Here is a 15,897-nt window from a genome sequence, read left to right on the forward strand (position 1 = left end):
TATAATCGTATTATAGCAAGTTTTGGCAATAATTAGTTAAAGTTTATTCATGTTTAATTTGCACTGCACTCACATAAATTGTAAAAATACAAATGTGAACATAATAAACGTTTAAAGGAGAGATATACTTTTATTTTCAACTATGAATGTAATAATTACCAAAAGTTTAACTTTAAAGGCAGTTTTCGAAGCAGATACGTAAAGGCCGCCATGAGCGAAGTAAAAAGTCCAAAAGAGTAATAAAAGGACTACTTCGACCCTCTACAAATATCTCACCCTTCAGTCGTTAATAGTTTCAATGGAAAATGTTTACCTTTTATAAACAAAAAGTTTATATAGCATTTACCTTTGAGTCATAAAAAAGATATTTCAATATACGCCTATAAAATGCGCTATAAACGTATTATTGTTATAAAACCAAAATAAAAGCTGATGACCCTATTATTCAAGAGACGTAAAATTAAGATTATAAAACATACTGTTGATAGGTAGCTACATAAAAAACAATTCAATTTATAATTTTATAAAAAGGAAAAGAGATATTTTCATTCACCCACCTTTACACTTTCATTAGACATTTTTTACACAAATTGCTACGCACATTGACACAAACGAACTGTTTGATAAGAGCATAGCAGTTGCCTTTAAAAAATACAATACCGTACTGATAACGATAAGATTGGTTTATGCTTATGGGTCACCGTTGTTATTACAAACGTAACGATCTGAATGGCTTATTTAGACAGTGTTTGTTTTACATACATTATACCTACTTCATATTAATAGGACCATCAATTCTCTAAAGAGGAAATATAAATGTGTGACAATTTCTACGCATCAATATTATGCAACTGCTTACATCCTGATTATTCTATAACTTTTTTATTGCAAGGGTTTAGGGTTATCAACTGTCTAATTTTAGTGCGGAGACTCCATAAAAATTAAGTCTTCTCCGGACTCTAGTTTATAAAAAACAATCTCCGGATTTTTCAATTTTTATGAAAAACAATATTTTATTGTTCATTTATTGACAATATTCCTATTACATATTACACACAATGTATAGTTACTGTAGTAATTATATGCCTAGAATACAGACTGAGCTATTATTATTTTAAATACCTGAGTTTGTATTATCTAAAATATCTAAATAAATTAATTAATTAGTTTACTAGTCGATTATTATTTAACTATCCAAAACGAATAAGCTTTTTTGTACATTTATACATTTATTAAATGGATGTCTTCAAATTTATTCAAACAATCTCCGAACTTTCTGAAATTTTCAGTTAGAAGCCCTACAAAGGTTCTAGTTAACCTTTGTCATGAAATATTTTTCGAAGAGTACAGTGTCCACAAGCAATCACAACCTAAAGAAGGCACTTGTGTTGATATAAATAATTATTGATAACTTATTGTTTTTTTTTTAACTATAATGATGAGAAAACCGTGGATAGAGAAGGTTAAAAATGAGGAGGAATTAGCTAGAATAAGAGAACAGAGGTGACTGTGGAAGTCAGTAAGACATAGGTGAGATAGGCTGGTAAGACACCTTCTCAGGCGTGAAGGGTTAGTTAAAGACATATTAGAAACAGAAACAGGAGTTAAGAGGAGTAGAGGTACACCTAGATTAGATTATTGATGTTCTGGTTTTAGGGAAATACGAAGATTAGCTCAAGATAAGAAAAAGTGGAGGTGCGTGTCCAAACAGTCTTATAGGTTAATATGAGATTTAACTGTATCAAATACATTCTTTTTTATTATTTAATTTGTAAATGATTAGGTACGATATGTAAAACCTTCTACTAGAAGTAAGACTTTGTATAAAACTTTCAGTCACTTCGTTACCTCAAATTGCATTAGGTGATTCACGGTTAATATACTTTAACAGGGTTTCATAACAAATGGAGGATTCCCGACACCTCTTATAATGTGCTCCAGTTATTTCGATCAGAATCTAGTTAATGGATATTTTAATAAATACATTTAAAATAATTAACTATTTTAACTATTGTTTAGTTAAAACGAAAGAGCGTGCCAGATTAGTCTAAAGCCAATATAATTGAGACCTCTCAGGGGAAGAAAAGAACATTCTGGAATATACTTCTAAAATAATTCTCTTTATATATTCGATAACATTTAATACCTGATTACAAAGAGTTTTTGTTGTTTAAGTGCCTCAAGATGAAGAACTTTTAAAGTTATTAAGAAAGAGATGGATAGGAAGGTACAGTCCCTTATTACACATCAATTGTCTTCTGTTAAGGTTATTATTACATGTTACACTTATTTAACCTATAATAATCAAAAATATTTTGATTTTAATCTACTGTTCGGCTTTTATTTCTTTCGGCTCTCACTTTTTTGCAAAATTCGGTCTAAGACTACCCCCATATTACATATAGCATTTCCAAATTATTACCGCTTACCCTTCTTACGGCTAATACATGTAATGTTATCTATTACATGCGTATTTTTACCATTTTTGGCAATACAAAAAAGTTTTTCTGAATAAAGCTTCTTCAAATGGTACACATAGTACGCTATATAGTAATAGTCTATTTCTTCCAACCCAAAATGGGTTGTTCGTCCTTATACTTGACTTGAATGATCCTATATTTTTCGAAAGCGTGTTAAAATTATTGTTACCCTTATTGCAAATTACCATTAAACACAATTAGCGCGTTTGTACCAGATTTAAGTTTAAAAGCAGTAATGTTGAGACCTCTAGTGGAAAGATATGAACATTTTACAGTAATTGTAAAGGAAATCTGCTTTGTATTAGATTACATTAAATTAATTAACATCCATTGTAGTTACTCATTCGGAGATGACGCTGTATTGTATTTTCCTAAGACAAATTTAAATTTGCTTAAAATTTCTAATACTAAATCTAAATTTACAAATTGACACTATTTGGATTAACAATCACAAATCGAATTTTTTTTATAACTAAAATTTTCATGCCCTAATCTAATTTGACTTTTCGTGAAGATTTGCGAATAAAATAGTTTTTTTTTTTGTAAATTAAAAACTATACACTCACACAGCATAGTATTAAGGGCAAAAAATAGAAGAATCTTTATTGTAAATATAACACACTATGATGAAAATGTAATATGTATAGAAGTTTAGATAAGTACATATCTGAGCAACAAGTGATTTATTGATTAGGTAATTAATTTAGTTCACAAATATCTGTTTTGAAAAATCCCGGGAAATCCCTAAATATCCGAAATATTCACTAAAATCAGTTATCTTCTTTATCAAGAGATAATAGTAATAAAATTTCAAATAAACAACAAACTCAGCACCAATGTAAGCTCAAAATAAAGTTTGGCAAAATTGAATGGACAATAAGTCACACAAATTAAAAATACTTATTCATTTGTGTGGAACATTTTATATCTTTTTATTATTATTTCAATTTTGTTTCTGATTGGCATAATATNTATGTTTGCAATGACGTCTTTATTAAACCACGTCATTTGAATGTCCATCATGATACGGGTTATTATTGATTAAGACAACTTTAAATTTTTGACTACTACCAGAACAAATATGTGCGAATAAATTCAATAACATATCATAATAACATTTACCAGAAGATATAAAAAACGAAAACAACACAGCGTACATGAGTGTACTAGTAACCTTGTGTTTTTTATGCCTTGCGATATCATAGAGCGTTCATATAATACACAAAAGTATGTCTAGCCACTTCAATCAGAAATATTTTTAAAATTATCGGACTACCGCATTAAGTCGACTTTTAGTTTTTTATATCAAAAAAGATGCTTAACCTTGAAACATTACGCTTGATTTGTGTATATTTTAGCATATATCTAGTCGTAATATTCAATTCAGTGGATAGAAACATTTAGTTTATTTTATTTAGTAGAAATTAGTTCATAAGATGGAACACTAAAAATACGAATTCTAGGTTTTTGAAGCTTTACATAAACCCCTCGTCTCTTTAAACAAATTTTCATTGTAATGTCAACCAAACATACAACAGTAATTTTCTTAAAGAGTAAAAGACACTTTGGTATTTTTTTCTAATTTTTATGTCTGTTACTGGCAATTTTAACTAATCCTAAAAAGGATTCATAGGATAATACATACTTATAGTGGTTTTTCATCTAATAACAGAGGAATTTTCTCTCAATTAGCTTCTAGTAGTTGCTTTTCCCTGTATTTTGTTGTAGTGGTGAATAAAAGATAGAAAATGAAACAAAAATGAAATTAAGAGATTCAAAAGCAGTAAATAGGAAGTTCATATTTATGAATTTCAAATTTTAAAGTAAATTATTATTAGTATTAAGCATTAAAATTAACAGTGCTGGTCTTTTATACTATGTTAAAATTCTGACATCATATAAAAATTTGATAATGAATAAAGGCTTGTAAAAATTTTATTACTGAAGTTTAAAACAATTCGTGAATTGATAGCTACTGCGGCGCCTTAAGATCTAACAATAAGTATGTATGTAGGTCATATTCTAACCTCTTTTTAATGAAAGTCAATTAGGAGTCGGAGCACATTGACTCCTAGCATGCCTCTTTGACGATAGAAATTCGAAAATTTAAAACAAAAAGATAAATATGCGTTAGTACGAGCATCACTTCTAATATCATATCATAACAAATAAAAAAAGAATAAGAATTAAATATCCAATATTTGAAAAGATTTATAAATACAAATATAAAATATAAGTCTGCATTATTAACAAGAAGGAGTATAAATTTAAATACCCATAAAGCATATATTCAAAATAAAATAAAAGAGTAGCTACTAAAAAAATATAAGATGGTAAAAAGTGTATCTATATCATCAACCTCACCGGCTCTTACCTTCACTCTTAAAGTGAAAGGCAGACGCGAACGCGAATGAGAAAAACCCTAATGTTAATTATTTCCAAAAGTCGAATTATTAAAATTAGTAAATCACATGATTAATTATCGATTATTTACCTTCAAAAACCATCTATTGTTATTAATTCGCAGTTTCTTACGAGCGACGTAGCTTATTGTATTATTCATTGCGTGTAAATACTATAAATCCAAATTAATTTTCCGATTTACTTATACATCTGTACTTAATTACCTACCAAGAATTCCTCAAGTTCAAGGTAAATTTTTAATTGCTACAAACACCAACTAATTGTAAATTAAAGAAGTGTCATCTTAAAAAAACGAAAATTACAAAAAAGCTTCGAATACAATCTTCGAGCAATGACCCCCGCAAACTTTAAACAGAATGGTCACTACACCCTAGGCTACATTAAAAACACAAGTTTTGGATTTAAAAAATACCTAAACCATTGAATATAGTAACAGAAATTTAAACAGTTCAATAGTCAATTATAAAACATATATAGGACAAACTGGTCGAGTATTGCAAACCGGAATTAATAAACATATAAAATCTATTCTAGAAAGAGAGATTAAGTCGGAATTTAGCGACTAATATACCTACCCAAAAGCTGAAAATATCCTAAAATAAATAGCGCCATATAACTCGGAAAATGTTGTTAATAACCAAGCAGAATTAGGTAATTTTTCATATTCTCTTGTCTTTCGTTATCTATACATTAACATTAAGTTGTTATCAATATACTGCAGTTAAATACCTACCCCTCACAACAATCACGCCGATCGAAACAATATTGTCGAGAACAATAAAAATTGTTATTCATAAAAGCTCAGTCTTGCATCTCAAATCTTATGAACGATTCATGAATTTTATCTTTTCTCTTTCCCAACAAATTTTTGCGTATTTTTACCCATTAATTCGATACTGAATTACTTGACATAGACACGGTTCAGTAACAATGAACAGCTGGTATTGAAGAAAATTTACGGTAATGATTCAAACTGTCCTATAAGTAGAATAAGATTTAGTGTGTTCGTACTAGTTTTACGCAAGGCATTTTTTTCTCGAATAGCCTTGTCTAATTTGCACAATACTCCTATTTGAACCACTACGTACAATGTTCATGTAGATTGTCTCTCATTAAATACGCCTGGTACCATCGTAAATTTAGACTTTAATCAGGCATATTGTGGACACATGTGTACACTTTTCAATTAAATACCGTCCTTTGTCCTATTTTAAAAGCCATGAGAGAATAATGCTTTCAGAATTCTAATTCTCTTCGTATTAATGATAACCATCTACTTATTATTTTTTTTTTCTTCTAGGAATAGGTACATTGTATGTATTCTGTATATCTAGATAGGGGTTTCAATAATTAAAATTCATTAAAGATTAAAATTGAATTATATCGAAATATTTACGTAGTAATAATAATAACTCTTACTTGAAAATTGTAGTCATTTTTTCTAATGCAGGGGAGAAGTCCTTAATAAACCAATCTAACCAAATTTAATGATGGAAAGAATGTGTAAATATTAATTCTGCGTTAATTCTATCATTTATAATAAAAAGTTTAACTCAAGAACGAACAGAACACTTTTAGAAATAGATACGTATATTATTCATACATTTTGCTCCACAGGTTATACCTACCTACCGTAACTATTTCTCAGCAAATTAAAAACAATATCACATTCTTATTTATTACAAAAAAGGAGCATTATCTAGTCGAATCATTTAGTCGAATCATTTAAACATTCATAATGAATGTTACACATTGATCTATGTACACGAGTCAAGAACCAACATGATTAAAAAACAATTATCCTGTAGACATGCAGGATATTTTACAGTTTCCTTGCTTCATATCTCATAAATAATATACTGAAATTAAGACTCCTAATGATAATAAACTTCTTGCAAGATGAAACTTCATACACCACTTAAGATAAGAGAGATCCATTTTTTTTTTTAATAATATTCGTTAATCATGTTTTAAGATGCTGAGAAACATTAATAAATACTGTTAAGAAGGATGTCCTTATACTTCAATACAATTGTGAATGAAAGCAGTTACATCAACACTTTCTCATGTTCCACGTAATTTCTTCTCTTAAACTCGGGATTCCGTGAATTTGATCCCTAATTATTTGTGCTCCAAGTTTTGATATACCATCCTGGTATTCGCTAAAGCCTGGAGTTAGAGGTACGCTCTTTTTGGACTTTTGATCTCCTAGACCAGCATCATTAGGCGATGGTCTGATAATTCTTTGCTTTTGATTCGGTCTCTTAGCATCTCCGGGCAAAAGAATAGGTGGTGAACATGGTCCCTCGCCTTTGTACTTTTCAGCCCTCAACAAGTCAGCATAAGGAGCGTTCGCATAGTCACTTAAATGACAAATGTCAACTTGATACGTTGTTCTCATTATTTCTCGTTTAACCCTTGAAGCTAAGTCGTTCATGGGGGCGTCTTTCAAAGTTTCGTAAATGTAGGGATACTTTTCCTTCAATTTTTTCAAAAACATGTTGGGTTCTATGTTGCACAAATTAATGGGTTCTGCTACGACAGTAAATTTCGCTGCATCCCATGGATCGCCAGCGGTACATAGCGAAGGGCCGCAAGGTGCTCTTGGTTCAGGTTTTGTCAAACCGAATCTTTCGCTTAATGATAATGGCTTGGGTTCACAAGCTGGTAGCCTATTAGGCCATAAATAATCTCGCATGTACACGCTTGTATAGTGATTCATTGTAAGAGATGCTTAAAATAATTTAGTAAAATTTAAATAATTTTGAATTTTCTTAAGTACAAACACTAAAATGGTACAAAAAAAACTAAAAAACTCGCAATCGAAATTACATGACAGATACCAAAATGATAAAGGTTATATTATCATATTTATGTCACTCAAAAGACAGTAAACGAAAGATTTTGCTTAATATGTACTGTTTCAGTATTAGCCCATAACTTTAGGATTAACGAAGGCTTCTTGGGCAGTCAACAAATTTACATTTCCAACCCTTTTCCCAACTCAATCCTCTTCCCAATCCCAACCTATCCATTTCTTTCCCGAGGATGAGTAATCTTTGGGTTTATTTCCCCACTCGAGGAACGGTTTTAGTCGGTAAAAATCCGACACTATCTCCCTCAGGAGGTGTCTTTTGAAGATTTCCCCTCTTCGAGAATAATATAAATAAGAAGAAGGGGTAAAAATACAGATATACGCATTGTTTTAAAGGCAAATTGATTTGTCTTCACCGCTAACATTTATTGTGAAAGATCCTTCAAGGGTAACGCCTAGAAGGGCAGACAGTCACACTCTGGAAATGTCATTTTTTCCCATTTATACATTTCTCCTAATTCTATGTTCGGTTGCCAATATTTTGCGGGGTAGTTCAAAGCCAACCCTCCGGGTTAACTTAAAAGAAAACTGTATATCGGAAAGATTAAAGGCATTAATTAAATTATTTCATTGTTCAATTTTTTTAGTAAGTACAAATTTAATATTCTATGTGTCTGTTACACACTTCAAAAATACCATCGTCAATCACGTCTTCTGAAGGTATGACTAATATTCGTGTTTTCCCTTCACCGTCCTTGCATGTACACATCAAAAAAGGGAGCTAAAGACACTGATAAATCTTAAACTTTTATGAAAGATAACAAGCAGTACAGACATACCTTTAATTTTTTCAAATTGAAAACGATACTACCATACAAAGAAAGGCCAAAACGCCTTATAAATTGACACACCTCTTTACACATAAAAGAACATATGGTTCAATATCAGAAATAAAAATATTATCGGTCTCAATATTAGTAATAAAGAACTACTTTAAGGTTGAAAAAGACATGAATCAATAAAGTGTCTAATGACAGTTTCATTCAGAAATAAGAAAACTGTATTAGTTCTCATGTAGATAAAAGTAAATTCATTTGCTTATGTTGTATGCGTTGTATGAAGTACAAAATAATATTTTTCAAATTTATTTGACAACGTTTGTTGTTATTATCAATTTGGTTAAATAATGTATTACATTAGTTACTTTGTACTATAATTCTTGTATACAAGATTAAGTAATTATAGACAGAAGCAAAGTTTTCGATACCAATAAATNTGGAAATCTTAGTAATTTATTAATTCCTTTTTAAGTATAAGTAGAACATAAATTTTTTTTTAACAAAAATCTCTTAAACCACATACGAAACATGCTATAAAGTATTCATCAATTATTTATTAAAACTAATTCAGTTTTTCAACAATATATAACAAAATAATTTTATTACGATGATGTATTTAAAAAAACATTAGGGCACATTCATCCCCTGTATCTATCCCGTGTTCTAGTCAGATTCCACCAGTTTAGAAACGTAACCCTCCTTATTATCGTACGTACTCGTTCTACGTGACCCATTTTTTACATCCCCCCTCGGTGACCACTCGTAGTATATGTCAAGACTCTCTCCCCTTCTAGTTTTCACGTAGTAACTCATAAATATGGATTTAAATCATCTTTTGCAAACGGAAGTTATTGACTTCGTGACGAAAACCTAAGCCCCCCCCGGCCTTGTGACCCAGCATGGTATTTTTGAAGGCCCCCCCTCCCCCTCCTCACGAATCACATTGTATGGGTACCGTGATATAAAATTCGTCCATAATCTTGTGCAGACAGTTCTCGGACTATTCTTATGAAATTGCTGGGAAATAGTATTGTTATTTAATTTGTAGTAGTTTTAGATGTTCGAATTCGAATATCACATGTTGGTACATAAAAGAAGAATTTCATTACCCATAAATTACATGGTTAATATGTCGTTTCAATTTAATGTGAATACTGTGAATGATATGAAATACAAAGTTCCCTAGCCTTACATTGTAATAATAAAGCGTTATATTCAAGTGAATTCACACCTATTGTTGTTGACCTTGTTTGCTTAGTTAAGGTTTTTGTTTTAAGAAAAAATTTGTTAAAATAAATAATATATTATAAGAGATGGTTTGAAGTTTTAATCAAGGAATCGAGTATCTCTAGCGTTTAATTTGTAAACATCGTAAATTTAAAAGTAAACACTTCCTACTTTGAAAACGTAAAAAAAAACTGAANAGAAATTCGCGAATCCTAATTGAATTTTCATTTTAAAATTAAACCATGAACTCAGCAATATATGAGCAAACAATGTACATGTTAGAATCATTAAAAGCTGATACAAAAATTAAGAGATTAATACATTTCTACATTTAAGATTAGAAATCCAAGGGGGTAGCTGCCCCTTTCTTGCCCCCTTGGTATGCCCATGAGTTTTATGTAAAACTACAGTATTGTTTCGAAATATTCAGTCTTTGTTGAGCAGTTTTCCTTTATTTACAAACTTCAATTTTGTTTAGGAATTGCATGAAAAGAAACGAAAAGGCTGAGCTTTGAATTGAGCTTATTCTATGATTTATTTGGACTATGATGATAAACGATTGCATTTTTGTCACAATGTGTCCTCCCTTATCACAAAAAAGTCGGAACATTTTCATTTCCGTTCCATCTCCGACAACCGATTTAGCTGGGGATATGGAATCGCCTGACGACCTCCTCCGTAGATTCCGTGTGACTCCGTGTGATTCGCTGCAGTATGGTGCGGTCGGTTGTGTTGTGAGGAGCCCGTCATGCGGGATAGTAAGATGGCAGAATTAAAATTCGAAGCACCCCTCGCACAATTCGAGGAGACCGATGAATGGGGAACAAACGAGTTTCAAACAGCAACAACCGGTGTTACACTCAAATCCGAATCGGAATTGAACAACATCAACTTGAAGAAAAATAAAAAGGATAAGGATTTAAATGACGTCCTGAACGATTTTAATGAGGATATTTTGTTGAACGATAACTTGAATTCCGCAATAGTTAATCAAAAAACCTTGATCAAGAATGGAGACACGGCTTCAGTTGCAGATAATTTTACCGAAACATTTTCCGGATCGTTAGAGGATTTGGTTAATACTTTTGACGAGAAAATTACCAAGTGTTTTGGAAATTATGAGGAATCTGTGGAAAAGTTAGCCCCTGTTCAAGTCAGATCTCAGGAAGAAATAATGAACGAATGCCAGTAAGTTTACCTATTGCAATTATTTTACTATAATATTTCCCTGAAAACACGTAATGTAAGGATTATTTGTGCCCTTATCTCATTTACCGATAATGAAAACAGAATGTACTGGTTTGTTGGTAGTTGGTGATAAGACTAAGGAGTTTATTTATTATTGTATGCAAACAGTAGATAAGAATTTTATATTTTAGATAAAATTAACTTTGAAAAAATTGATTGTTACATCAATGACACATAATAAGAACACCTAGTTTCCATGATGAAAAGACGACAAAGCTTTTGCGCACTAGAGGGTAATTGGATAAAATCAATACTTTTGGCGTCTTGTTGGGGGAGTCTGTTACCCTTGCATTTAACTTCACATGAAACTTTCATAATGAAACAGGTAGTTATTTAGAAAACAAAGTCGACCTTTTGTACATGTACCCGCCACCATTTATGTATATTTCCTTGCAATTATTGATTATTACATTACATACATATATGATTATATAACAACAATAAAAGTACCTACACTTGTCTCCCTTATTAGCATACTCAATAGTTTGTTTCCGTCCTAAAAATATCCAGCTCACAAATACACTTTTAGCTAAATATAATTTAAATTAAACCATTTAATAAACTATTTCGGCGAAAGATTTACAAATAGTTACATGTTCTGATACATAAGAACAAAACCGAATGTTCGTTTTATTATGGCAACAATAATGTTGTTATTAAGCAGAAGAACATGGTTGTAAACAGTTAAGATCATAACAAAATCTATTTATGAGCGTTACATGTACCTACTCATAATGGGATCTAATAATTGGTTTTTTGAACTTGTTAAAATAAAACGTTTTAGCATCTTTCCAAAAATATGTTCTTTGTAATACGTATTATTTTTTATAAATGAGCTGAAAATGAAGGACATCCATCAAAAGCAATCAATATTGGTTTGTATTGTAAATAGTCATAGAGTAACATGGAAATTATCAAACAAATGTTTAATTGTAGCAACATTCTATCAACAAATTCTCCCTAATCCATACATATTTGTAAGGAAAGTACTATTGTTTTGCTAGTGGTATTAATGTAGTCTTTAAAGTCGACTGTTAGAAAATCAATCTTCATTTCTGTACAACAACTACCTTTAGTACTAGTAGCAAAATTATATCACTTCGTATATCTACTTACCACAGCTGTTAAAAATATCTACGAAAACTAATAATAAAATCCGCATACTATATTATTCATCAGTTCAAATTTTGTTAATAATAAACGATGTTATCACGTACCAGGGTGACCTTTCAAAATAAGTGATAAATATAATTTTACACTGCATTCTCTAAAAATTAATTTTTAAGTCGAAAATACTGCTATCGTTTCTATAGTTTGTTTTGTTTTGAAAAACTTTTAACTACATTTTATTTAGAGCCCAATTACTTTCAAGGGTGGTGTTTTACAAGAAATTGAATAATTAAAGCAGTTGGAAGCTCGAAAAGCTCTTAGGTTCTTTTGAAAAAAGAAATAATTTAACTNAACCCTCCGGGTTAACTTAAAAGAAAACTGTATATCGGAAAGATTAAAGGCATTAATTAAATTATTTCATTGTTCAATTTTTTTAGTAAGTACAAATTTAATATTCTATGTGTCTGTTACACACTTCAAAAATACCATCGTCAATCACGTCTTCTGAAGGTATGACTAATATTCGTGTTTTCCCTTCACCGTCCTTGCATGTACACATCAAAAAAGGGAGCTAAAGACACTGATAAATCTTAAACTTTTATGAAAGATAACAAGCAGTACAGACATACCTTTAATTTTTTCAAATTGAAAACGATACTACCATACAAAGAAAGGCCAAAACGCCTTATAAATTGACACACCTCTTTACACATAAAAGAACATATGGTTCAATATCAGAAATAAAAATATTATCGGTCTCAATATTAGTAATAAAGAACTACTTTAAGGTTGAAAAAGACATGAATCAATAAAGTGTCTAATGACAGTTTCATTCAGAAATAAGAAAACTGTATTAGTTCTCATGTAGATAAAAGTAAATTCATTTGCTTATGTTGTATGCGTTGTATGAAGTACAAAATAATATTTTTCAAATTTATTTGACAACGTTTGTTGTTATTATCAATTTGGTTAAATAATGTATTACATTAGTTACTTTGTACTATAATTCTTGTATACAAGATTAAGTAATTATAGACAGAAGCAAAGTTTTCGATACCAATAAATAATACCAACGAAAGGTCGTTGTGTTTAGTTAATACACAAACAAAAAATCAGCGCTGATCCCTTTGACTCCTACAATTCCCGGGCCCTTCCATAGTCCCAGTCCGCCCTTGTATGCCTCTAACTAGGCCTAATTACAATATATTTGATGCTAGAATTTAAGTTCAATGAAGTTCTTCCGTTGTTTCTATATAAGAGTACTTAACTGAGCTTAAAAGCTTTCACGATTAGTTTCAAATTTCTATTCCAGGCTTTGTAAGTTTCGCCATGATCTTCTGTTTTTCACGCTTGTCTCCGAATTGTCCGAAAATATCATTAAATTAATCCAATAACTATGAAACCCTGACGGTTTTTACATTTCATATTCGTATACCACGTTGCAAAGTAGTAAGTATGTCGTAAACTTCACTTGTGCCTTTACACTCGATTGAGTTTTATGTATTTGCAAGGAAATTTATTACCTGCCTATAGAACAAGTACCAATCATTTTTTTTTACCTTTTTTTTTCAGTACATATCCGTTTACGTTATAAACATTATTGTTTACAGTCCATTGTTTAGGTATAGAAAAACAGTCGCTATCCTCACGATAATGGTATTTAAATGTGATTTGCATACTTGAAGCAATGCCTTCTAATAAATCCTAGCTATTTATCAGCCAGCTGCACGCACAACAATTTATTCATAAAAAGGAAGGGTGCCTTTTAAAAAAAAAAAAACTGTTTCATTTTGCAGTCGGTTTTGATATAAGATTAGTTTAACAAATAGCAACACAAAGTCATGCAACCGCAAAATCGATATTTTTGCAGTTTGATACAAGGATTTAATTAAAGATTAAATCGAGTTTTTCAATCAACAGGAAAAGAGTTTTCAAAATTATCGTAGTAGGAAGTCACTATTAATTACTTACTTCAACCTAAAGACCTTTCCTACGATATGATAATTGTTTTTCGATTAGATAATTATGTACTATCTACTTTTTTAATTAAATTTTTAATTCGTACTGTTTGCGGAATCACGTAGGCATTTTTTTGCTACAAATTCAAATTAAATTGAATTTAAAAAAATATCTGTAACTGAGCAAATGTTTTGTTTATGTGCGAAACATGGACAGTGGGCGCAGCGCAAAAGAAAAAGTTAGAAACGTTCGAAATGTGGTGTTATAGGCGGATGATGAGGATAACGTGGGTAGAAGAGGTTAGAAATGAAGAGGTATTAGAAAGAATAGGAAAACAGAGGACTCTAGGAAATAGGCGAGATAGGTTGGTACGACACCTTCTCAGGCATGAAGGTTTAGTCAGAGACATATTAGAGGCAGAAACAGGAGTTAGGAGGGGTAGAGGTAGACCTAGTTTTAGGGAAATGCGAAGTTTAGAGGAAAGAGTGGAGGTACGTGTCCAACCAGTCTTAGGACTGTCGACCTTATGATAATGATGATGATGATATCAGTTATGTTTAGAAAATAAGCAACTATACCTACTAATTTTGAAATTATACACGAGTTAGGAAACTATAAGGCGTGCCTTTTGAAAACCTTTTCTAATTTACTGGAAAATTGGTACAATTAATAGCAAGTTTTGGCAATAATTAGTTAAAGTTTATTCATGTTTAATTTGCACTGCACTCACATAAATTGTAAAAATACAAATGTGAACATAATAAACGTTTAAAGGAGAGAAATACTTTTATTTTCAACTATGAATGTAATAATTACCAAAAGTTTAACTTTAAAGGCAGTTTTCGAAGCAGATACGTAAAGGCCGCCATGAGCGAAGTAAAAAGTCCAAAAGAGTAATAAAAGGACTACTTCGACCCTCTACAAATATCTCACCCTTCAGTCGTTAATAGTTTCAATGGAAAATGTTTACCTTTTATAAACAAAAAGTTTATATAGCATTTACCTTTGAGTCATAAAAAAGATATTTCAATATACGCCTATAAAATGCGCTATAAACGTATTATTGTTATAAAACCAAAATAAAAGCTGATGACCCTATTATTCAAGAGACGTAAAATTAAGATTATAAAACATACTGTTGATAGGTAGCTACATAAAAAACAATTCAATTTATAATTTTATAAAAAGGAAAAGAGATATTTTCATTCACCCACCTTTACACTTTCATTAGACATTTTTTACACAAATTGCTACGCACATTGACACAAACGAACTGTTTGATAAGAGCATAGCAGTTGCCTTTAAAAAATACAATACCGTACTGATAACGATAAGATTGGTTTATGCTTATGGGTCACCGTTGTTATTACAAACGTAACGATCTGAATGGCTTATTTAGACAGTGTTTGTTTTACATACATTATACCTACTTCATATTAATAGGACCATCAATTCTCTAAAGAGGAAATATAAATGTGTGACAATTTCTACGCATCAATATTATGCAACTGCTTACATCCTGATTATTCTATAACTTTTTTATTGCAAGGGTTTAGGGTTATCAACTGTCTAATTTTAGTGCGGAGACTCCGTAAAAATTATGTCTTCTCCGGACTCTAGTTTATAAAAAACAATCTCCGGGTTTTTCAATTTTTATGAAAAACAATATTTTATTGTTCATTTATTGACAATATTCCTATTACATATTACACACAATGTATAGTTACTGTAGTAATTATATGCCTAGAATACAGACTGAGCTATTATTATTTTAAATACCTGAGTTTGTATTATC

General features: G+C 30.7%; 2 protein-coding genes across 2 annotated transcripts; one reads left to right on the top strand and one right to left on the bottom strand.

The window, feature by feature from the left end:
- Positions 1 to 6,430: 6,430 nt before the first annotated feature.
- On the bottom strand, positions 6,431 to 8,926 carry LOC108733331. Its single transcript, XM_018464435.2, has one exon. The coding sequence runs from the start codon at positions 7,624 to 7,626 to the stop codon at positions 6,958 to 6,960; it is 669 nt and encodes a 222-aa protein (XP_018319937.1). The 5' UTR covers positions 7,627 to 8,926; the 3' UTR covers positions 6,431 to 6,957.
- Positions 8,927 to 10,453: 1,527 nt separating this feature from the next.
- LOC112904870 lies at positions 10,454 to 11,493 on the top strand. The gene is made up of 2 exons (XM_025975994.1): positions 10,454 to 10,973; positions 11,165 to 11,493. Exons 1-2 carry the CDS (start codon positions 10,534 to 10,536, stop codon positions 11,166 to 11,168), a joined length of 444 nt encoding a protein of 147 aa, XP_025831779.1. The 5' UTR covers positions 10,454 to 10,533; the 3' UTR covers positions 11,169 to 11,493.
- Positions 11,494 to 15,897: the final 4,404 nt, after the last annotated feature.

The sequence above is a fragment of the Agrilus planipennis genome, unplaced genomic scaffold, assembly GCF_000699045.2.
Source record: "Agrilus planipennis isolate EAB-ADULT unplaced genomic scaffold, Apla_2.0 scaffold12, whole genome shotgun sequence".
In the NCBI taxonomy this organism is placed as follows: Eukaryota; Metazoa; Arthropoda; class Insecta; order Coleoptera; family Buprestidae; genus Agrilus; species Agrilus planipennis.